Source organism: Sciurus carolinensis, chromosome 8 (assembly GCF_902686445.1).
Source record: "Sciurus carolinensis chromosome 8, mSciCar1.2, whole genome shotgun sequence".
Classification (NCBI taxonomy): Eukaryota; Metazoa; Chordata; class Mammalia; order Rodentia; family Sciuridae; genus Sciurus; species Sciurus carolinensis.
The window spans coordinates 16,216,990-16,242,084 of record NC_062220.1 but is presented as its reverse complement, the minus strand read 5'-3'; the positions used below and the strand labels follow the sequence as shown (position 1 = coordinate 16,242,084).

At 42.6% G+C, this 25,095-nt stretch overlaps 1 protein-coding gene across 2 annotated transcripts; it reads right to left on the bottom strand.

Annotated features, from left to right (window-relative positions):
• Positions 1 to 11,486: 11,486 nt before the first annotated feature.
• Positions 11,487 to 23,830, bottom strand: Zc3hav1l (zinc finger CCCH-type containing, antiviral 1 like). Of its 2 annotated transcripts, XR_007109713.1 has the most exons (6): positions 22,962 to 23,830; positions 21,981 to 22,116; positions 16,703 to 16,964; positions 14,966 to 15,091; positions 14,102 to 14,296; positions 11,487 to 11,917 (listed from the first exon to the last, which is right to left on the bottom strand). XR_007109713.1 is itself a non-coding variant. In XM_047559897.1 (5 exons), the coding sequence occupies exons 1-5, from the start codon at positions 23,534 to 23,536 to the stop codon at positions 14,283 to 14,285; spliced, it is 1,113 nt and encodes a 370-aa protein (XP_047415853.1). In that variant the 5' UTR covers positions 23,537 to 23,830; the 3' UTR covers positions 11,487 to 14,282. The 2 variants fall into 2 exon arrangements, 1 of the variants encoding a protein (XP_047415853.1); XM_047559897.1 differs by having other exon boundaries at positions 11,487 to 14,296.
• Positions 23,831 to 25,095: the final 1,265 nt, after the last annotated feature.

The following is a 25,095-nucleotide window of genomic DNA, read 5'->3' as shown; positions in this document are numbered from 1 at the left end:
AAAAGTCTTTGGTTTACTCAAATAGTAATATTGCTGGATCTCTCTACCGTACAGTTTTCTTTTTTTCTCTTTTTTTTTTTCCAAGCCAAACTGTATCCAGCTTTATTAAAGATACTTTTCATAAACAATCATGGTATTTCAGGCAGGACATGGGCAGACAATCGTTAACAGTATACAACAACTTTTAAATTCTCTTCCTCGGTGGACTACCAAAATCAGAAAGCCACTATAAAACCCAATGAAGTCTTCATTTGATGCTCTGAACAGGGAAAGTTTAGAGTGAGGGTTGACATTTCACATTTAGCATGTTGTTTAACAACTTTTCACAAGCAAACCCTGACTTTCAGGAAATGAAATGAAAATGGCAAAAATTATTAATCTGAAGATCCACAATCTAGAAAAGGAACTGTTGCTCTTCTGAGGGACAATATCTCAAAGATGTCACTGGGAAGTCCAGATGGCCTACACACTGGTAAAAAACAATTGTTGGCAGACGGGTCCCAACAGGTCTGAGTTTAGGGGAGTTAAGCCTATGCCGATGGCAAAGAGGGAGAGGAGGACATAAGATGAATTTGAGTTTTTCCATTCCACAAGGCGTTTGTGCCAAGGTGGCTATGTTGCCAACACCAGGGAATCCCTCCTCTTGGGAGCCAAGAGGAAGTCTCTCAAAACTAGCAGGGGAAGGTGTTTTCCCACAGCAATCCAGCTTTGGAGACATTCTACTAGAGACGTATGCTCCGTCCCCTGAAAAAAATAATGAAGTGTTCTGTGTGCTAACAACATAGCTTAAAAAAAAAAAAAAAAAAGTAAAACTAAATTCTGCATTTTTATAAAACTCGATAAAAAATAGTATTTCAAACTGTACAGTCACTAGGAGTACACAGTTATAAAAAATGCACACACTTCACTTGGCATGTCCAGCACCGTCAGCTTTCTGTGCCTGGTCTCTTTTGGCATCTCCATTTTCTGCAGGGTTATTCCCATCCTCGACAGCGTCGGCTTTGAAAGGAGCAGACTTGCATGTCTAACGAATAAATGGCAAGCCCCTAGTGGAACGCAAACCAAAAAAAAAAAGACATAAGTGTCAGGAGAGCGCTGCACCAAGGAGATAAGACCAGAACTGGAAACAAGCCAAGAAGAAGGGTGTATAAACGCCCCTCTCAGACAGCTCCTCGGCTCAGCCCAGATCTCCTGACAACCCACGTCAGCCAGGTTCGCGAGCCCCACCGATCATCCATCCGCCGAGACTCCGCTGCTCTGACGGCTTCACGACCAGCAGAGACCTGCCTGTCCTCCATTCCCAGACCATCGACCGGAGGAAGTTCCGAGACCAGCCGCCGTCTGCTCTCCGACTAAGATACGTCGCATTCGGGGTCCTCGGAACCGACAAGGCAGAGAGGACTTTGGACTATTTGATTGAGGTGTGTTTATTTGCCATTCGATTTGATTGATGTGTGATATTAGGAATATTAAGGTTTGTGTCATCCCGAGTGTATCAAATAAAGCCCAATTTGGAACCAAATTCTAGTCACTCGCCTGTCTGCCGCTGTTGACAGACTTTTACCTTTTTCCCTCTGGGTACCTTCTCTCTCTTCTTTGCAGGGGCCTTTTTAGGCCTGGGCTCTGGCTTTGGAGGAGCAGGTTCAGCAGACAGCCTTGCTGACTTCTCTGTGGTTCGTCCTTCGCCTTGGCTTTATCTCCTTTAGCATCCCCTCCGCCTTTCTCTTGGGCATGGTGGCGATGGTGGTGGGACGCAGGCGCTGGACGCGGGGATGCAGCACGCGGCCTTGGTCCGTCCGCAGGTCGTTCTCGCCTCTTCTTCTTCACACCGCTCCCCCAACACAGTTTTCTTAGGCAAATATTTACCTTCCTTTCTCAGGACATTTGGTTGTATTATAGGTATGTATGTAAAATCAACACGACATCTCTGCTTTTGTCTTAGACGGATCATTCCCTACACAATCTTAAAAGGGCCTAGGCTTCTAAGAGCAGGAGGAATTAATTCAATTTCACACATAAAATGACTCATAAAGACTACATGATCCATCAGAAGTCACACAATAAATTGAAGGCAGCCTCAACTCAGACTCCCAGTCCAGTGCCCATTACATTAAGCTATACTCCTTTCTAACCACTAACTTTATAGGTTGAAGTATTAAACTTGTGCTGTATCATGGAAGTTAGTTTTCCTTGGTCTTTACTAAGTTTGCCCTAACCAGAGTAATGAGTGAAAATATATACAACCCACAAAAAGATTTTTCAAGAACTCATAGTTTCAACAAAATTTGATCTGATCCCTCAAATTCCAAAGAGCTTCAATCTGTATCCACCTGAAAAGAATGTACTAACACATAAGTACCATATGAAAGAAGTCATTTCCCTACATTGTCACGAGTACCGAGAGTTTTAGTTAACTATGAATTCATGTGCAGTGATTTTCAGGATAAATAGTTACGTGAAAACAAATGAAGTACAAAAGAGTTGACGATAGACTCCTTCTTCATGGTTTTGCTTTTTGTGGTTTCTGTTACCTTTTGGGCAACTGCAACCTGAAAATATTAAACGAAAAATTCCAGAAAGAAACAAATCATACATTTTAATACATGCCCTCCCAAGTTGTATGATGAAATCTTGCAGTGTCCCAGCCTGTGAATTATCTCTTTGTCCCGCATAGCCACACTGTATATGCTACCCACCCATTAGTCACCCTCTTGGTTATCAGACTGACAGTCATAGTATCACAGTGCTTGTGTTCAGGTCATCCTTATTTTACTTAATAATGATCTCAAAGCCCAAAAATAGTAATGCAAAGGAGGCAGCAGGGTATAAATCACAGAAGAACAGATTAACTCTGATTCTAGATGGCAATGCCTTAGGGCACATAGGGAAAACACAGTATTACAGAGTTTGGTGCTAGCTGAAATTTCAGGCATCTACTGGGGATCTTAGAATCAATAAGGGGAGACTGTTACCTTTTATTATGTTATATTTATATAAGAAAGAAGGGAAATAAGACTTTAAATATATAGACATATATTTACATATATGCATATGTTTATATGTGTGTATACATTATATACCCCTATGTATATATTATATGTATCTACCCATCTAAACAAACAAAAACCACTGTAAACTCACCAGGTATGGTGGCACACACCTGTAATCCCAACAACTAGGGAGGCTGAGGCAGAAGGATGGCAAATTTGAGGCCAGTCTCAGCAACTTAGCATGACCCCCATCTCAAAATAAAAGTTGAAAAGAGCTGGGAATGTAGCTCAGTGGTAAGGCACTCCTGGGTTCAATCCCCACCAAAAAACAAAAACCAAACAAACAACAACAACAAAAACCTATGGAAAACTAAAACAGAGAGTTATGAGATTGGTTACAGTTATAGATCAAATTAGGTCCCTGAGAATTCATGTATTGAAGCCCTAACTCCCAGTGTGACTGTTTTGGAGATAGTAATTAAGTCTCAGTGAGGACTCATGAGTCCCTAATCCAGTATGATTAGTGTCCTCGTAAGCTGAAGAGACTCCAGGGATGTGTGCACGTGAAGGAAAGACCATGTGAGGACACAGGAAGTGGCAGTCGCCTGCAAGCTCAGGAGAGAGGCCTTAGGAAGAGCCAGACCTGCACACTCCTTGGTCTTGAACTTCAGCCTCTACAACTGTAAGAAAATAAATACCTGTTGTTCAGGTCACTCAGTTCATAGCGCTCCTTATAGCAGCCCTAGCCGAGGAACACCGCTACCTACAGGGGTGGGTGGGAACAGGATGGGAAGAATGAGAGGTAGGGTGTGTCACCTTGCTGAACATCCATTTTTGTTTAGTCCCTACCTTTGAAACCACTTTTGCATTTCATATACTGCAAAAAGAAAAAAAAGGAAAGAAAAGAAAAATCAAGGATAGGGGCTATCCCCCAAATTAAAACAATAGGAGCAAATGAACCAAACTGTATTTTCAAAGGAATAACCTAACTAACCTGACCCAACCTAACTCACTTTGAACACGCTGTTTGGATTGTATGATCCCAGTTTAAGGATAAAATGGCCACTAGTCAAATATTAACTGTAGTTAGAATTCCTCTTATAGAGGTGTTTAGCAATTCTAAAATTTCTTTTCTATACATTCTAGAAGTGAACATTAAGTAAATGTATTGTTTTTTTTTTTTTTTTTTTTTTTTTTGCGGTGCTGGGGATCGAACTCAGGGCCTTGTGCTTGAGAGGCAAGCACTGTACCAACTGAGCTCTCTCCCCAGCCAAGTAAATGTATTGTGAATAATGGGAATATAGTCTAATGCAGTGGGCAATGGACTGGGGGCCTTAAGTTGAGGTTCTGCCTTCAATGTATAGTATAAATTTTGAAGGATCATGTAGTCTTCTCATTGTTTAAGAAGCAATTTAGAAATATGGACAGGAAGTAAGAGAGAATGAAGCCTTTGGAGCTGCATCAGATCTGGAGGATTCAATGTGAACTCAAGGGTTTTAATGTATATATAAATAGTACCATATACAAATAAATATTGATTGTGCAGTATGTATATGTGTGTAAATGCATACGTGTGTGTGTGTGCACCCATTTCTAGACCCCTATCCAAGAGAATTCTTTCCCCAACAATTACTATGAGCACATCTCAGTTTATATGCAGATCTTGATTTTAAATGTCATTTTCAGCTGGGGGTATAACTCAGTAATAGAGTGCATGCTTAGCAGGCAGGAAGCCCTGGGTTCGACCCCCAGCACCAAAAAAAAAAAAAAAAAAAAACAAATAAATAAACAATAGCTTCTTCTAAAAATCAGCAAGGTGGAGAAGAAAAGGTGAAAGTTTTTGCTAATGTTTTGAAGAAAAGGTAGCTTCCAGGGCTTAAGCATAAATGAACCTCACAAAGTAATGCCCAAAGAATGATGAGGACATGTCAAAAGGACAGAGAAGCTAGCTTGAAGGGACTCCCACTGGACAAATAAGAAGCAATTTGTGCACCAAAGTAAGGATAGAGCTGGGAATGTAGCTCAGTGGTAGAGCCCTTGCCTAGCAAGTAAGTAAATAAGGGAAAACTCTTCTCTCATAGTAGGAAGCCAGCCAGTAAAAGTATAATAAATAAAGGAATTAGAAAACTACCCTTGGCAGCCATTACCATAAGTGATTCTGACAGGAATCATCGACATATGCTAAAACAAATAGATGAAAGTTTGAAGAGTAACATACCTTTTATATTGTCTCAAAATATTACCCCAGAAAATAATTAATGTGTCCTTAACTGACTTGTTCTCTGAAAAAGGAATATGAAAATCTCTAGAAGCGCCAATAACCTGGGTCAGGTGAATATAACAACACTGATAGAATCTTATTTAGGGACTACATATTTGACAGAGTTATCAGGTAAAGAAATGGAATTGGAGCCTGTGGAAGTTTCCTGGACCTCAGGTCTCCCTGCAATAGTGGAATGGCAGAGGTGGTAGTGAAGAAAATAGGCCCAGAATTAGATTGCAAAGTCCACCTCTACCACCCACAAGGCACGTGACTTTGTCTGTTAAGTACCCTGTGCCTCAGTTTTCTTATTTATAAAATGAAGACAATGCTAGTAACAGTACCTATCATATTGGGTACATTCTGGTGTGTAAATGAGATTATGTATTGTATCAGTCAGCTTCTGCCACATAACAAACCACCCAGTCCTGGTGATTTCAATCAGTTAGCATTTATCATTGCTCACAAACCTGCAGGTCAACTGGTCAGTTCTCTTGGTCTCAGCTGGGCTCACTTGTGCACAAATGGTCAATTGCAGGTGGAGGAGGTGACCCTGCTGAGCTCATGAAGTGGCTGAGTGAGGGGTAGCAAACAAGAGGCTGCTACAGGATGCCCTCAGCCAGGACAACTGGACTTTCCTCATGGGAACAGGCCAGCCTAGGTTTCTTCGAGAGAGAACGAGTGGAAGTGGGCGAGGGCTCTCCAAGAGGCTTAGAACTGGCATATTTTCACTTACCCTGCATCCCATTTAGCCAAAACAAGTCACCTCACCTGCAGGAGTTTGGGGAAGGAGGCTCCATCTTTCCAAAGGAGGAGCTACAAAGTCACACAGCAAAGGCTATAGATACTGAGTAGGGTATTGAACTATTTTTGTAACCAAAATGTCACTGAAGGTGCTTCATACAAAAGGATGACCAGGCAGCAAATCTAGACTAGCCCAGAGACCACCACTGGGTTTGGATCTGGGCAATGGCCAGTGCTAACTAAGCCCTGCCCAGGACAGGCTGGGTGTTTGAAACATGGTATTAACCACACGTTCCAGTTTCTGTATCTGAGGTTTTGACCTTTCTGACTAGAGAGGGACTGTCCCTCCTGGAATTATGGGATTCCTAGAGATAGAAAATGACTCTTGAGTGAGCCTTTCATCTGCAAATCAACCAGTCCAGAATGTCTCCTTTCTGCCATCCGTTCTTCCTTGGCTCTTGCACTACAGGACTCTGTTCTGCCCTGATCACTGAAGGTCTAGGAACAGACAACGAGCGGCAGCCCCTGCGCCCGGAGCTGCTCAACCACCAGTCCTAAACCTGCTCAGTCTGCTTACCCACCTCACCGTCCCCACCCTCCAGTCCCCCACATGTCCTGCCAGTTACCTGCGAGCACCCCTCAGGTGGCCTTGCCTGGTATGGCTTGGACCCCTCTTCTCTGAAAACTGCCTTTTCAGTGACAATCTGGTCTGCTAACTTCACAACACCTGAATAAATAAAACCTCTGTTTTATAACACATGGTGTTTGCCTCACGTGCAGGAACAGAGCTGGCTCAGTCTTCAGATGGTCAGGCACCTAAGGGGACTTCGGTGTGGGCAACTGAAAGAGGCTGTCATTGATGACACGATAGGGGCTGAGCAGAGGAGGCTACCAGGACTGATACGGAAAACAAGCGGGAGTTTGATCCACACAGTCAAGGATAACAGGAAGATCCACTGATAGAAGTTAAGAGTAGCTACCAGCTGGCATAAAAGTTATCAAAATTTGGGAAGGAAGGATGCAGATCAGGTGTACAGACTCAGGAGAAAGTAACGTGGATTGTGTTACGAGGCAGCTTAGCTTGTCCTGGCTATGTGCTTCTCATCTGGGATTTCTTGAATAGAACTACCAGCAAATTCTACCTGGAGGTTCTTAGAGACATCTGGTAAACACAGACAGGGGCAGAAACCAGGCGGAGAGGTTGGCGGTGAGTGAAGCTGTGAACAGATGGGGTTTAGTGCAGTAGTTGAACCCAAGATGTTGCAGAGGAGAGGACAGATGCAGAAGATCAACCTGGGGCCTGGGGGCACAGCTCAGTGCCAAGCACTTGCCTAGCTTGCCCAAGGCCCCATGTCCAATCCCCAGTACGGGGGAGGAGGGAAAGAACGCTAAGAAGAGGACATGATTTGTCTGTTTTTGTTTTGAGCATTTTTATTGTGTTTTGAGTGGTTTTTTTTCCCCTCATTAACATAATGCACGTTCATTGTAGGAAATCTGGAAAGTTCAGAAGGGTCTAAAGTTCAGAACTGGTCCACTAAGATACCATTGCCACCTCAGGCACAAGATGCCGTGACTGTCACCACTACCACCACAGTAGTGCTGGGTCCCCAAAACTGAGCTGAAATACTATCTAGAAGTGAACACTATTAATATTTTTCCTATTCAACTATTCTTTTTCATATCTGATGTCATGTTGAGGATGAAACTTTTTATTCAGTTTTCTGTACCCCGTGAACAAACATTGTAATAATATTTAGAAAACCTTCTACCCCCTTTCATTTTTATTTTCGTTACTGGGGATTGAACCCAAGGATGCTTTACCACTGAGCCACATCCCCAGCCCTCGCCCCCAACTCCTCTTTATTTTCTTTTGAAATAGGGCCTGGCTAAGTTGCTGAGACTGGCCTCAAACTTGTGATCCTCCTGTTTCACTCTAACAAGTGGCCCCCATTCCTTTTAAAAGTAAGAATGGAGGGAAATGTGCATAACAACATGAGGATGCTAATGTAATGGAATGCGGAACGCACCTGGCATTCCAAATCCTCATCATGTATTGTGTAAGTCTGTTTCATGTGGGGCATAGTCTGTCTCTTGCTGTGGAGACACTCACACTCCCATCCTCCCCTGTAGCCAGAGCATCAACAGGTGACACAGATTCTTCCCCCTGAGGCTGCACTTTATAATGTCTCACTTCATCAGAAGCTGGTAACCCAGAGAAACAAAGTCTGCACAGACTCCATCTGGATGGTGGGTGGCTTCAGTTCAGTTTTGGGGACCCAGCATTACTGTGGTGGTGGTGACAGCCGCAGCATCTTGTGCCTGAGGGAGGTGAGGGAGCAGTGATGTGTTAATGGACCAATTCTCAAGCACAATTTGGGGTGAGGTTCCTGGTGGCAGTCTCTAAACTTTCTTCTTACAGTTCCTTCAGAGTCTGTGAACTATCCCATACTCTTTTTTTTTTTTTTTTTTTTTTTTTGCAATGCTAGGGATCGAACCCAGGGCCTTGTGCTTGCAAGGTGAGCACTCTACCAACTCAGCTATCTCCCCAGCCCCCATACTCTTAATAAATTCCTTTACTTTCCAGTTTTGTTTTGAAAACAGGGTCTCACAATGTTGCCCAAGCTGGTTTTGAAATCCTGGACTCAAGTGATCCTCACACCTCAATCCTGGGTAGCTGGGACTACAGCCATGCACTACTGGGCCTGGCCAAATTCCTTTACTTCGTTAAACTGGAATCACTTTCTATAGGTTGGAATTAAATACTGATTGATAAAGTGCATAACTAGGACATTGTTCAATCTCATTTTCTAATTCAACTAATAGTAAAGTTTTAAATATGTGCACTTATGTAATTGGTAGATGCATTAGTCAGTTTTCCATTACTATAATGAAATACCTGAATATTGGCTGCTTTATAAGGAAGAGGAGCTTATTTAGCTCACAGTTCTGGAGGTTCAAGGCATGGCGCCAGTAACAGCTTGGATCTAGTGGAATTCGTGGCTGACAGCATCATGGCAACAGGAGCACACGCAAAAGGAGGAGATGACGTTGGTCAGACAAGAAGCCAAAGAGCAACTGGAGTCCCACGTCCAAAGGCATGCCCCCCGCTGACTAAAGGACCTCCTGCTAGACCCTGTTTCCTAAAGGTCACGCACCACCACCCTGAGCCCAAGCTTCCCACATACAAACACTTGAGGGACAAACTCAAACCAGAACAGTATGTTTAGTCCTATTTCTGTTACTATTATCATTTTGGTACCGGAAATTAAACCCAGGGGTGTTTAACCAATAAGCTACGTGACAGGTTGACATATCTAACTCCATGGAAATGTTACAGGCCAGGTTATATGGGCAATGACTGAACACTCCATTTTACCCTGAGACTCCAAGTTATATAGGAAATGCTTCTCCCGCCTCTGTACCCACCAGCAGTTGCTTAGAGTCTCCCGTGAGAACACTCCGCCTCTGTACCCATCAACAGTGGCTTAGCATAGCATGTTTAGCAACACAAAATGGCAATTCTTATATAATGTAAAATTGTTCTCTTTTCAAATCCTATTTTTCTTAGACAATGTACCATATCAACAGTGAATGTCTAGATGTTAGTAACCATTCTTTAACTTGTACCCAATTAAGGTCGTTTTGACCCACATCCACTTCTGCTTATGATTTTAGATCTCATGATATGAGTTTATAGTTTTGAATCATAGCAACGGTCACTTATGATTGATGTACTGACTGATGGTATAAAAACCCCTGCAACCCTACGCTCGGGGCTGTTCTCCCAAGAGCCATTTTTGGCGTTGTGTGAGACAGTCAGCCGGCCAGCTAATAAAGACTCTCAAATTTGGACTTCTCAGTGGTGATCAGTCTGTTCTTAAGTTACACTCCGCAACAAGCTATATCCTCAGTCCTTTTTATATTTTATTTAGAGACAAGGTCTCACTAAACTGCTGAGGCTGACTTTGAACCTGTGGTCCTCCTGCCTCAGCCTCCCAAGTTCCTGAGATTACAGGAGTGTGCCGCCATGCCTGGCTTTCTTCCTACATTCTCTTAAAACTTCCACAATGATATATTACTATATTTTTTTAAAACTTTTTTGGAAAACTAGTCTCCACTAATAACAGAGAGAGTAATTTAAAAGCACAAGAATAATTTTTTAAAAATATTTCAAATCAATTTACAAAAATGCTAAACAGTAGTTAGAATAAAACTTATGCTTTGAGCATACAAATATAAAAATAAAAAGGAAATTACTATATACACATATAAAATATAAATGAATTTTATTTATGAATGTATAAATGAATACAAAATAGGGGAAAAATGCATTAAAAGAACATATACCATAATCAGGTAGAGTTTAGCTCAGGAATTTAAGGATATTTTAATATTATGAAAACATTTTATATAGTCAATCATATTAGGGATTTAAGTGATTAAAAAAAAAAGATTCCAAGTCATCTTATCAAGCTTTTAAATTCCAAAAAGAGAATAGATGTTATTCCTCTTATTCTAATAAAGAACATTCATTTAAAACCAAGAATCAACTTTATATTTAATGAAGAAATGCCAAAAAAATTTTTTATCACATTTTGTACTTAATGCAAAACAATAGAAATATATAAGAAAGAAATAACTTTGTAGCTATGGTTTTATTTTTAGAAAAAAAAAAGCCATCTACAACTATTAAAACAAAGACAATTCACCAAAAGATAAATATTTGTAAGATTAACAGCTTTCTAACGATAAAGATTTCCATGTTGAGTAAGAACACAGATATAAAACACTCAAGAAAGAAGTAACATAATAAGACCTAGACAAAAATAAGAACAAAGTATAAGAAAAAATCAAGAAACACACTTAATAACGGACAGATTAATTCTTGATGGAAAGAATTAGCATTATAAACAAAAGTGTTTAAGAGTTAATTTTAGATCTGTACAATTCAAACTGAAGTACTGAAAGAGATGTTTACCTTAAGTATCACACCCATTGGGAGAAAAAGGTTTCTGAATATTAAAGAATATAAGCGGGGTTTGAAGACCAATGAAGACCCATATGATGCTCATTCAAACAGATTCAAATACAGCATTTAATTCATAGTATGATAAAAAATATGCCTTAACTTCCAAATGTTAGAATTACCAAGAATAATGATTCTGCTCAAAGCCAGGGAATAAAAACCGAAAGACTGTGATGTATGTGGAAAGTACTGCGCTAGCACTACAGGAAGCGGGCACAGAGGCTCACACCTGTGATCCCAGCTACTCCGGAGGCTGAGGCAGGAGGATCTCAAGTTCAAAGCCAGCTTGGGCAATTAGAGAGACTCAGCCTCAAAATGAAAAATAAAAAGCGGGGCTGGGGAGATAGCTCAGTCGGTAGAGTACTTGCCTTGTAAGCACAAGGCCCTGAGTTCAATCCCTAGCACTCAAAAAAAAAAAAAAAAAAAAGAAAGAAAAAGGGCCGGGAATGTAGCTAAGTAGGATACTGACCCCTTTTCAATCCCCAGTACTGCAAAAAAAAAACCACAAATATATAAGAGCTGCCTCCCTAGGGGTCATTTGAAGACTGTAACTGCCAGGTTCTTAGGCAGGCAGAGAGAAGTGAGATCTGGGACTTGTAAAAGAGGGAACATCTTCCAGAGAGCACATTTCAAATATTCCAAGTGGGTCAGCAGAAAGAGTCTTAATTTCTAAAACTTGATTAAAAACCAATACTTAAAAATCGGAATATTTCTCACAAAATATGGATTTCTGGCTTCTTCAGAAATACTGGACAATATGACAAACTGGGTCCACATTCCCAGAAGGAAATCAGCGCGGCGCCCATTTTAGATGGGGCAATTTTCACGGCCCTTCCTCAGAGACCCATTTCTCTCGCAGACAGTCGCGACAGTCCACTCCAGGAGTTTATGACTTGCCTTATGTGAAAATAAAGCAATATGATTAGATTTGCTTTTCAAGGATCAACCAGACAGCTAGGTGGAGGACAGTAAGGAGAGCAATGAAATCCACAAAGGTCTAATATAAGAAACATTAAAATGAAGCTACCATCGTTGAAGTGGGAGCAAGGAGCCCACCTAGGCCCTCCTATTAAAAACGCCTAACACATTTAACTGTGGAATACACGCAATGGGTGATGGAGGTGTGAACCAAGGAACTGTGGAGGGAAGGGTAAGCCTTAGGAGGTTCCTTGGGAGTAAAATGTCTCCAGCACTGGGTAACCAACTTGGCACAGGAAATAAAGAAAAAGAAGAGTATAGGAAAATTTGCAGCTTTTTGGCTTAAGTCAAATGACTGGATGGCGGTAAGGAAACAAAAGGAGAAACAACCCTGGAGAAAAATGAATTAATTCAAGTTAGTATACGTCGACAATGTGGAGCCCAGAGACGTGAGGCTTCACCTTGTGACCCCCAATAAATTACCAAAGAAAACGCATCTCCAGCTCTAACATGGTAAATCTAACAGCTGGATCGTCAGATGGAAAGAGAGACGGATAAAGAAGTGTGATTATGCAACTCAGTTTAAAGATGCTTTCTTTCATTATCAGAGGTTTGTAATAAGTAACTAATGGAAGCCTGTTTTCACCAGGAGTTTGGCAATTACCAAGAGAGACTAGTGGCAGCTACCCAGTTTGAGCCTGTCCTTTGTGTAATATGTAACTCATCAGTGACAAGAATAGCCTGAGGAAATAATGACCTGTGCTTCTGAAATCTGCAGAACTGAAAAACATCTCATGACCAGACAATAAGGATCAGATGTGTATCATCTGGCCCACCCACTATGAGACAGGACCCACCAACTGGGGAACACCCATCTCCCATCTACACAAGCCACATCGAAATCAGCTTCCCAGCAAGATGGGCTGGATGGAGTGCCCTATCTTCTCACCTAGCTGGCTTTTTGAATAGTCAGCTTCTTTGCCTGAACACCTTGTCTCTTGACTTAACTAGTATGTAGTGGGGTGAGCAGTCAGACTTGATCCAGTAATTATATAAGGTAATTTTATAGAATGATTATCAGAAGAACTAAAATTAAAATGAAAGATGACAGAACTGAATAAAACATTCCAACAAAGATGACAAAGGGCCTCTCCTCTACCTACTTCACATGTAAGATCACAACTGTAAGATATATAAAAGGAACACAATGATGTGAAAATCTACCAAGTCTCTCAGTATAAAGGACACACGTTTAGACCCTCACTATTTCCATTAAAGGTGTATATGGCCTAAACAAAAGTATACATTGTAAAATGATAAAATAGAAATAGTAATAATAATTAAATGTAATTATTTACTCCCCAGGGCTGTGGGAGTATGAAGCTCAGTGGTAGAGTACTTGCCTAGCATGCACAAGGCCCTGGGCTGGATTCCCAGCACCACCATGGGAAAACAATAGCACCAGAAAAAATCAGAACTAGTGGGAAAAAAAAGAAAGAAAGAAAGAAAAAATACCTAAAATTTGCAGAACATAAGAATTTTCAGAAATACTGTTGTTGGCAACCACAGTAAAAAGATTATCTTAAGTTGTATGAATCATATTGTCCATGTAAGAGAAAACAGAAATTTCTCACTTGAAAACACTTTGTATTTCCCTCTCTCAATAGAAGAGCATTTCAGGTTTCTGAAAATTAAAACAGAAGTTTTCTCAAAATTAAATAATTTGGTTTTATGAAAACATACTATATTGTCCCTTTTTTTCACACTGCATTACAACAAAAAAAAATTTTTTTAAGAAAGCACTTTACACAATGATATTTGGAAATGTCACTACATTACACACAGCAAAGGGTTTCACAGAGCTGCCTCTTGGTGGTACCCCTTGATAAAAACAAAGGATGTAACAGCTACATGTAACTTGAGAAAGACAGCAGGGTGTATGGAAGCAAAGAGCAGAGGAAAGAGGGAGGAAGGGGAAGTCAACATGCAATGGGTAAAGCAAACAGATTTCCGGTGGTCCATCTGCATCCACAGAAAGAAGAGTTATAAGAGTAAGGGATGAACTGCCCCTCCTTAAAACTATAGCAGCTGGGCTTAGTAAAAGCTCAATAAAAGATAAAAATAGGCTGAGGTAGAAATCTTTGACAGGAACCCAAAGGTTACCTTCTCTGAGGTGCGGGCCAAGGTTGAACCCACAAAGCTTGTACATCATGAGCACTGTATGGATGACATCCTTTTATGAAAATCGTGGAGTCCCACATCAGCACAGAGGCCCCAGCAATAAAAGGCCACGTAAGCAATACACAAAATAGAGCCTGCAGAAGGCAGTTACGGAGAATACCGTTCACACACATATATCTAAAGAAATGCAAACCAAAAGACATTATCATTTAGCACCTATAAGCTAAGCAAAAGGAAAGCATGGCTTTATAAATTCAATACTGTGTACATTTTATAAAAAGGTCTATTCAAAATTTGTTAGAGTTGAAATATCCCAGAATCAGGGAGGTAGTTAAACTATGATAGATTAATGTATGTGCAAAAAAATGATTACGTATGATAAATGTGAACAAAATGGAAATGCTTATGAAATACATAAGTAGAAAATTGTGCAAAGTGTATGGACCTATGTAAACTGTTCATATGGACATGTCACTAATCACTGGCCGGACCACAGAAGTCAGCAGACATTTACCACTTGAAGAGCTCCTTCCGCCCAGCCTGGGGAAGGTGCTGAAGAACTGCAGAAGCTGCCTCTTCAGGATTTGCCCTGGACTGACCCCTCTGCTCATATTTTACCCACTCTCTGCCTGCTTCACATCCAGCCTCATCCCTAGTCACTCATGCCCAATTTTATCCTCCCCTCTTTAGCGCTCACAATAAACTGTGAGGTAGCTATGAATGACCATTATTAAGAAATTACTAAATGAACAAACGGTTACGAACTGAAGCTCAGCAAAAGACTTGCTCTCAGGTCTTCCAAGATGGACAAGCTTCTTACTTCACTGGTGCCCTTTTAAGGTTTACCTGGGCAGGGCTTCCTGGCCGACTGAGCAGGGACAGGGACCAGAGGCCTGTTTTCTGCAGCCCTGGCCTCCTGTGTTCCCTGTTTTTCAAGGCCCCGTGAACCCTCTGGAGAAGTAGCTGAGTTATCTAAAAGAAAGAAGAAAGGGGTGAGCTTTCAAAACATCTTTCTTATTACTTTAAGTTTCATTAGACATTGGGAACATCAGCCCAGGTAGCCAGGTCTCAGACAAGACTCCAAATACCCTCCCAGGGTTTGGAGAGTTTGTGACTTCTGAATTAAAATGGGCAATTGATGTATTAAAAATATAACAATATCAAGTAGAAAGTCAGTATTTCATAGTTAGAAGAGTCTCAGTAAACTTTACCAGATAACAATAACAACAGGCCCTACATATGAAATAGAGTAGAAGATCCTTTCCACCACGGAGGGTTCCCCAGACAGCCTGTGACACTGGTACACCCAGAGTCCCCCCTACTTTCAAAATTCATAAAGTCTGCCACTAACATTCCGACATAAGAAAACTTCAGGGCTGGGTACAATGGCACATGCCTGTAATCCCAGCTACTTGGAAAGCTGAGGCAGGAGGATCACAAGTTTGAGACCAGCCTGGACAACTTAATGAGAGGATGTCTCAAAACTTTTTTTTTTTTTAAGGGCTGGGGAAGTTGCTCAGTTGTAGAGTACTTGTGCAGCATGATCAAGTCCCTGGGTTCAATCCCCAGTACTAGAGGAGAAAAAAAGAAAGAAAGAAAATTGCAAATTAAAAGCTCAGTACCTCTGACTTTGGCAATTAATTAATTACCTTTTCTCATTCTAAGCCCACCACTAATTGATTTTAAGCTATAAACAAATTTAATAAATAAGCAGCACACTTTATAATTAAAAGAACATTCACATAGGAACAGGACTGAAAGGTCTACAATGACATTGTAATAATTATTACTGTTTAGAGTGAGGGGAATCATGTGCAATTTTTAAAATTTTTTTTTAGTTTTTGATGGACTTTTATTTTATTTTATTTATATGTGATGCTGAGAATCGAACCCAGTGCTTCACACAGGCTAGGCAAACACTCTACCACTGAGCCACAACCCCAGCCCAATCACATGTAATTTTTATTTCTAGTTTGTACTCCAAATTTTTCTGTAATTCTCCCATGGTGACAGAATCCTATGAGCACAATTCACTGATCTTTCCCTCAGTATTACATGCTAATAAAGGATAACACTAATCTTGAATCTTTTGGCATCTCTTCCATTAAATTGGAATTGCTTTCTCATAGTTTATATTAGAAAGATGTCCAATATACTAAAGCAAACCAAAAAAAAAAAAAAAAAACAAAGTTTTTCTGTAATGTGGTAAAAATTGCTAAAAAATGAAAAAAAGAAAAACCTTTAAACCAACTGATAAAAGAAAGCCACCCCTGTGTTATCCTTACCCTTCCAGCCACCAGCCCATCTACCTCTCCCCATCTACCAGGAAGCTGTTAAGACTGCTCCTGACCCCCAATCTGCCCAGGAGCCACTCTGTTCAAATACTATAAACTCAGTCTTCTGAAACCCTTCAATATTATCACTGGTTGACTGTCCTAACCTTCCCAACCACAAGCTTCAATTAATATATGAAGTGGTTTTTGTCCTCAGACCCACTTTCAAGTCACTGTTCTTATTTCTTTACTGTGAAGAATCCTGAATACCTCACCATTGATAGTTCCTGTCTGCCTCTGATATACCCACCTTTATTTTCAAGCATCTTGTGCAGCTTCATATGCTTGTAGGCAGCGATGATCTGAAAATTAACGACACTTGGAATACTCAATCCTTGCTCCTGTAGCAACTTCAGCGTGGTAGCGTGAATGAGCTGATGGGACCGTTTGCAGGTCTGAAGCTTGCACTCTCCCCTGACAAAGGCTTTGCACACGTGAAACTTGGTGCATTTGTCTTTGAGGTTGCAGTAACCATAGAAGGGATCCCCACCTTTGTTATACAGCAAACAGACCTGGGACAGAAACAAGGCAACACTTAAAATATTAGTTCTCACAATATCTTTATTTATTTTGCAGAACTGGGGACTGAACCCAGGAGCGCTTTACCACTGAACTACATCCCTAGCCCTTTTTACTTTATTTCAGGACAGGGTCTTACTAAATTGCCCACACTGGCCTTGAACTTGTGATCCTCCTTCCTCCCTGCTGACTTGCTGGGATTACAGTTGTGTGAGCTACCACACCCAGCTGTTGTGTCTTTTCAGCCCATAAACAAGTTCCTCTTAGTAAACTGGAGATTAAGTAGCATCTTCTTTTTTAATTAAAATTTTAATTGACACACAGTAACTGTACATATTACTATGTACCCTGTATTGAGGTACAGTGTGGCATTTTGATACATGTATACAATGTGTATATAATGTGTATAAAGATCAGATCAGGGTAGCTGCCATATCTGTCTCTTGGACACATGTCATTTCTTCGTATTAGAAACATTCAAAATTCTATTAGATATTTTGAAATATTCAATTAATTGCTGTCCACTATTGTTACCCTACAGTGCCACAGAACATCAGTGCAAGAATTAACCATCCTCTCCCTTCCTCACACCCTTCCCAGGCTGTGGTAACCATTCTTCTATTCCCTACTTCTCTGAGATCAACTTAGCTTCCACATGGATGAACATATAGTATTTGTCTTTCTGCACCTGACTTACTTTCCTTAGCATCACGTCCTCCAGTTCTAACCATTTGTTGCACAGTTCATTCTTCTTATGGCTGAATAATATTCCATTGTGTATCTATACACATTTTCTGTATCTATTCATCCATCAATGGACACCTAGGTTGTTTCCACATTTTGGCTGTTGTGACCAGTATCATGGTAAACATGCCATGCAGATGTCTCTTCAACATACTAATTTCAATACCTCTGCTTATATACCCCGTAAAAGAATTGCAGGATCACACAGTAGTTGGTTTTTCTTTCTTTGCTTGCTTCTTTGAGGAACCTCTGTACTTTTCCACAATGGTATATTAATCTATATTCCCACCAATGGTGCATGACAGTTCCCTCTCTCTGCATCCTCACCAGCATGTGTTATTTTGGGGTCTTTGTTTTGTTTTGTGTAACCATAGCCATTGTAACTAGGGTGTGATATGGTGGTTTTGATTTGCAGTTCCCTGGTGTAAATGGCATCTTCTGATTTGTCAAGGGCTGTTAAGATCTTGAAAGGTTGAGGGATAGCATAAGAGGGCCAGTGGGCACCAGCCAGGCCTCCCTGAGCTATTGTGTGCATTGGCTCTGGCGACCCCCTCCTCTTACACTAGACCCTCAACTGACCTGCTCTCCCCCAAAGCCCGTAGCCAATGAGGGACTTACATGGAGGTACAAGAGGCTGGCCCCTTGCCTCCAGGGTGGGACAATTCTTCAGTGCAATTTTTATTCCACAGCCCCACGAATCAGGTCAGAGCCAGACTTCACCTTGCTTGTAGTCTTTTCTTCCCTATATCCTGCTTCCCTTCCTCTCTTACTGGTTTTTCCTAAAGAGCCCTCCCTCAATAAATCACAAGACCTGAATCCCTACCTAGGCTCTATTCCAGTGACACCGACTCACTGGTGACACTAACATACTGTGTGATCGCGGCAGGGAGCAGGGGAGCACTGTCAGTGATTACTTTGAGACCGTGAATGTGAACTGGTTTGCTCCAGGCAAACCAAGGACATTCTCTTGGGAAGTTTATAAAGATGGATCAGGCTGTCAGTTCTGAAATGACTAATCAGACTTAACCTCACACACACAAAAGATGGCAAGATATTATATGACCCCAATGTGATACAACACCACCCTTATCCAGCTTTGACCATGAAAGTCATTCCCATGCAAATGGGGATGGTTAAGTTACCCCAATAATGCACCTATAAAAATACTCTTGCTGTAAAAAAATATAAATATTATATATAAATATATAAATATTCTTGCTATAAAAAATCAAACCCAAATCCCATCAAACCTTATTGGGACTAATGACACGTTAACTAACTCAGGCTGACTCCTTACTCCCTGGCGAGTAAGCAAGATCAAGGCCTCAAAGGTGGTTTCAATAGTTAATGACAATAAATCGGACCACCGTCAGGGATTGGTCAACAACAGTTCCGTGAACGTGATCAGCTCGTGCTTGCCATATAGTCCTATGGGACTCTCACCTGCATGAACACCACCCCCCCACACCCCCGTGCCTTGCTGACCTTTAAGCTGGTTGGTTCCTGCCTAGCCTCCACCCTACATAAAAGCTGTGTGATTTCCTCAATAAGTGAGTTCCTGCTGTGACTCGTCTCCCTGACACGTCTGATTGTCCTCGGCCCAGAGGGCTGCGTGCAGGCGGTCAGTCAGTCCTACCTATCCTGGTCTGGCCTTGTTAGGGAGTGTCCCCTTCCCTTGTCACTGGTTGAGAAGAGCAAGGGGGTTTAAGACCCCGACAAAACCTCCAGAGCTAACTATTAGTTCACCATATATTCAAAAAATAGAACATGTTAAATGATATGACAGGAACACCATCAACCAACCTAAAACAGGGGCAATTCTATAGGACACAGATAACCCGCTTTAAAACAAAGAAATATCCTATCTAGAATTGTGGTGCCAATTTTCTAAAATGAACTCAATTTTAATGCAATTTCAACCCTCCTCAAAGAGTTCCTAGAAAATAGTTTTAGGAATTTAAGTGATTCTAAAGTTTACCTGAAGAAGAAAACAAGAATTGATTAAACAAACAAAAAACTGAAAAAGAAGAGTAATGGGCATAGAGACTTGTATTATCATACATTAAAACACATTATAAACTATTTTAAACAGTGGGATGCTGGTTCGAGAATGTACAGAAGATCAAGGAAAAGAGACCCCAGACATAGTCCAAATATTAGAGTAATCTGTTCCCTAAAGACGTGTTAGAACTTGGGAGGAGAATGGGGAGTTACAGGTAAAGGGAATAAAGTTTCACTTACGGATTAGTTCTGGAGCCCTCAGGTACAGCATGGTGTCTATAGTTAATAATAACCTACTCCATGCTTGAAAACTGCTAAAACAATAGATCTTCAAAGTCCTCATCACCCCAAAATTTTAAAAAATAACCATGTGAGGTGATAGATATGTTAATTAGCATGATTATGGTAATATGTCACAATGTAAACTTATACAAAAACACTTCATCATATACCATAAATATATAATTTTTACATTTCAATTATGCTTCAACAACAAACAAAACTGATAGATCTCAATGATAAAGCTTTGTAAGCCTGATGTTTTCTTGTAGAAAACTAATGCTTCAGGGTTTGTTTAGTGCTTTTATTTTTTAAAAAAATGTAAGACTCTTCTGGCTTTCTATTTCTTCTTGAATCAATTTTGATTTGCTCTATGTCCTAGAAATGTGTCCATTTCAGGTAAATTTTCAAATGAGCCAGCCTAATATTTTATATACTATCTGCCATGGTCTTTTTTTCTTGTGTGCTGTGTCTGGATTCTGAGCTGTACCTTTAGGACAGCAGGGAAAGGATCAATTGGGCATCTTCACACAAGAGACAGGAGGCATCATTCTCACCTCATCCTCTGTGCTTGTCTGTGGTCCCTGATGTCTGGGTGTCCATGTGCTGTGTCCCACACACCTCTAGGCCCAACTGAAGGGGCCAGGGTAGTCTCCCACTGTAAGGGTTCAAAGAACACTGAAGCAGTCTAATAGGACAAGATGAGGCTGGGCCCAGGTCATCTAGGTAGAGCCATTGTTGTGGTTTAGATATGAGGTGTCCACCAAAAGCTCATGTGTGAGACAATGCAAGAAAGTTTAGAGGTGAAATGATTGGGTTGTAAGAGTCTAAACCTAATCAGCACATTAATCCCTTGCTAGGGATTAACTGAATGGCAACTGTAGGCAGGTAGGGTGTGGCTGGAGGAGGTGGATCCCTGGAGGTGCGCCTATGGGGTTTATATTTTGTCCTTGTTGGGCAAAGTGAAGCTCTCTGCTTCCTGATGGGCATGTCCTGAGCAGCTTTCCTCCAGACATTCGTCCACCATGATGTTCTGCCTCACCTCAATCCCTAAGGAATGGAGTTGGCCTTCTATGGACTGAGACCTTTGAAACTGTGAGTCCCAAAAATAAACTTCTCCTCCTCTACATTTGTTCTTGTCAGGTCTTTTGGTTACAGCAACAATAAAAGCTGACTAAAACAGCCATAAAGAAAAAGATTCAATGAGTTTGACCATATAAAACTGTTAAACTTCCATAAATCAAGAAAAACGATGAAATTCAAAGGCAAACAGCAGTTGTACTGCTCCTTCTCTCTAATAGAGGAAGGTCTGGTCCCAGCCTCATAGCTGCTGCCACCCTCCTGATCCTTCCTGCCAGTAACCTGCACCAACTTCTGGGTGGATCTACTTTCTGCAACACAGTGGGATGCACCTGGCTCACCCACAGCACATAGAAAACCTGCTGCAAAATTTTCAGAAGGTTAAAATGAGACAGAGGCCAAGAAGAAACCTTGGTTCCTAACATCCCCTCCAGGACTGCCTTGGGTACAGATTCAACTGCCTCCAGGGGGCCTCTGCCATCTGCTCCAGCTCACATTTAACCTCATGACTTTCTTTTCCTCTGGACCCTACCACACCCTAGAGTTAAAACAAGGCATCCTGAATGACTGTCTCCTCACTGTTTGACCTTCTTCCCACCCCTTTTCTGGCAACAAGAGAAAGTCTATGATAGAATCACTGTGCCAGATTAGAAAATTCTACTTTCAATTGGTGGTCTCATAATATTTTCTCTTGGGATTCTCACTATTTGGTTTAAAATAATTCTTTATAGCTAAACAGAAATATACATGCTCATTTTGCCATTATAGCAATTATAAAGGGTACTTTTTAAGGATTTGAAACTAAATCATACTACTTCAAAGCAATTACAATATAAAGTCAAAAAAGGAAATGAGGGAAATACATATAGACATCTTTATAACAAATAAACTCCAGGGTCACTCACCTCTGGCAAAAGGCAAGGGTCATTCTGCAAAAGCAGGATCCGAAGCTGGGCTTCATTGAGGCCAAAAATCCCATGATTTTTCAGGACTTGGATGTTGACAGGTGTGTGGATATCATGGGAAAGGGTACAGGTAGACCTGGGGGAACACGAAGCTCTGGGTCAGAAGCCCAGGTGAGGAAGGGCCAGCGGGTGGAATTTTTGCCTTAGGCAACTTTCAACTTACAGGTGGGTCAAACAATTTCCCAGACACTGATTGATAGTAAGAAAGTTGGGTTGAAACTACTCCCTTCCCAGGGTCATTTTCATGTTCACTGGGGCTGCTTTCGAACCAAGGGCACCTCAGGCAGTCAGCTGCCCTGGCTGCACATCTGTTCGTCCATAACTGCACTTGGCCTTCTCCACCCAGAGAGGGCCCCATCTCCCACTGACCACTAACGTTGGAAAGAAAGCGCCTCCACCTAAACTGGGGGTGAGGGAGCGGCGAGACTACGCCACGCAAGAGCTTCAGCTCGCGGCTCGGGGTGTAGGTCCCCACTCGCCTCCAGCCCTGTTTCCGGGGGAGGGATGAGGGTCGGGCCAGACCAGGATAGTCAGGCTCGGGAGCACAGCCGCGCTCCTGTGAGCCCAGTAACTTGGGGAGCGGACTCTCAGGGGATCCTCAGGTGTCCCCCTAGGGCACTTTGAGGCGGTGAACTCAAAAGTTCCAAACCGATTTAAGCCAGGCGCGGGGCGAAGGCACCGCGGCGGGACAGCAGTTCGGGGGCGATTGGGGAATCTGGGCCCAGGGGACCTCCCGCTTCACCCCGCATCCAGCCGCCAGCTCAGGCGAGGCCTCCCCAGGAGGAGCCTGCGGCGCCCCTTCCCGCCCCTCCGAGGGTCCCGTCTCCGCCATTCTCTGCTCCGGCTCCCGCTGGACCTTCCGGCCGCGGCTCGCGCCCTCCTCCCGGCCCTCCCGCGCTTTCGCCTTCGCCTTCGCCTCACCAGCAGTCGCGGTGGGGGCACTTGCCCAGCATGTGCCGTCGACAGAAGTGCAGCTGGTCGCAGGCCTGGCACTCCCCGCGCTGGTAGCGAGCGCAGAGGCGCGCGGAGGACACGGCCACCACCCTCCAGGCCCAGGCGCCGCCGCCGCCGCCGCCGCCGCCCGCGCCGCCCGCGCCCGCCGCCGCCTCGGCCTCTGCGTCCCAGAGGCCCTCCTTCATCTCCACCTCCTGCAGCAGGAAGCGCTCGGGCCCGGCCCGCTGCAGCACGTCCCGGAGCTTCGCCTCCGACAACTCCACGTGGCCGCGCAGGTCCTGCAGGAACATGCGGCCGCCGTTGGCGCACAGCACCTTGGTGAGGAAGGAGCACACCGTGAGGTCCGCCATGGCCGGCGGCCGCGTCCCTGTGCGCCCCGCGAAACCCGAGGCGGCCAGACTCCTCCCAGTCACGTCCACGATTTCCAGCAACATTCCAGGGTCCCGCCTGGGGGAGGAAGGGCGAGGGCAGCCCGCGGTGGGCGGTGAAAGGAGGCCGGGGCCTGCGTGCCCACTGGGCAGGGATTCAGGCAGGGGTGGCATTTATTGAGCGTCTGCTCTGTCCAGGCACCGTTCCAGGTGAGTCCTTGTCACAAAAGAGACTGGCAAACCAGAGTTTTGCGAGTAGTAGTAGGGGCTGCAAAGAAGATAAAATAGATAAGGTGGTAGGAGGTGAATTGCTGGCCACTTTAGGCACTTGGTAGGGGATGTCTAAAAGGAGGTGACCACAAGCTTCGTGTGGCTGCAGAGCACTTGAAATGTGGCCAGTCCCTGCTGAGATGTGATATGTAAAACACACACTGGATTTGGAAGATTTCAGATAAACAAAGAATGTAAAATACCTCAATAACTATGTGAATCACAGGTTAAATGGATACTACTTTGGATATGTTCTTTAAATAAAATGTAAAGATGGTTTCATCTGTTTCATTTACTTTTCCCATGGAGCTATGAGGAAACTTGACACACGTGACTTGCTTTTCCTCCTGGACAGCACTGATCTCGACCTGTACATCTATGCTTTTTGCCCAACGTCTCATTTAGCAAACATTTATGGAGCTGACTCCTACTGCACTGACAGAGTACAAAGATGAATAAAGGCAACGGGGACGCGGCTGGTCTACTTGCTGTCTTCCGGGTGCTTGTGAGTATGACATGAGCTGACGCCATGTAACGTAAAAACTAGAGGAAGGTAGCCGGCCTCTTGCTGTAAGACTTTCTCTGCCAGGTTAAGAAATTAGGACTTAGATCCTGAGGTCTTTGGGAAGCCACTGAAACAAGGGTTTTCAGCTAAGGAATTACATGGTCTCTGCCTGCACGTGTGCATGGCTGTGTCCTTTGTTTCATTCAGTTCTGGTTTTCAATGTGTTCTCTTAAAAAATACCTATTCTGACCTCCCAGTCTAAAGTAGGTCCCCAGTCTGCATTTTTCTTCTTTCTTATTTATTTATATACTTGGAGAATTCATGCTTATGAAAGCAGGAATCCTCTTGGTCTTGTTCATATTTATATCCCTTCCACCTAAAAGACTGTCTGCCATGTTGAAAGACAGGTGTTTATTTGTGTATTTTTTAGGCATGCATGCACGCGGGGGTCAGACCCATCACCTGTGTATGCTAGGCAATCCTTGTGCCACTGAGCTATACCCCCAGCCCAAGACAGATGTTTTAGAAAGACTCTGGCAGTACTGAGACCAGATTTCAAGAAAGCAAGACAAAATAGGAAATAACAGAAGAGAAAAAGTTTTAAGACACCATCAACCCAGGGCTTGAGCTGTGGCTCGGGGGTAGAGCACTTGCCTAGCACATGTGTGGCACTGGGTTCAATCCTTAGCATCACATAAAAATACATGAATAAAATAAAGGTATTGTGTTCATCTACAACTAAAAAATACGTATTTCTTTTTAAAAAAGAGACTGTCAACCCAGTTTTTATTTTGTTGTGTTTGCAGTGAACAATCCAAGGTAAGATGTGTAGTGTACACACACACACCTTAAGGGAGATGAAAAGGGAAGGGTATAGATTTGAGTGACATCAGAATATCAGGTAACTGAAGCTGTGAGGATTATGGAAGGATAAGATCTTGGGGAATACCACCATTAA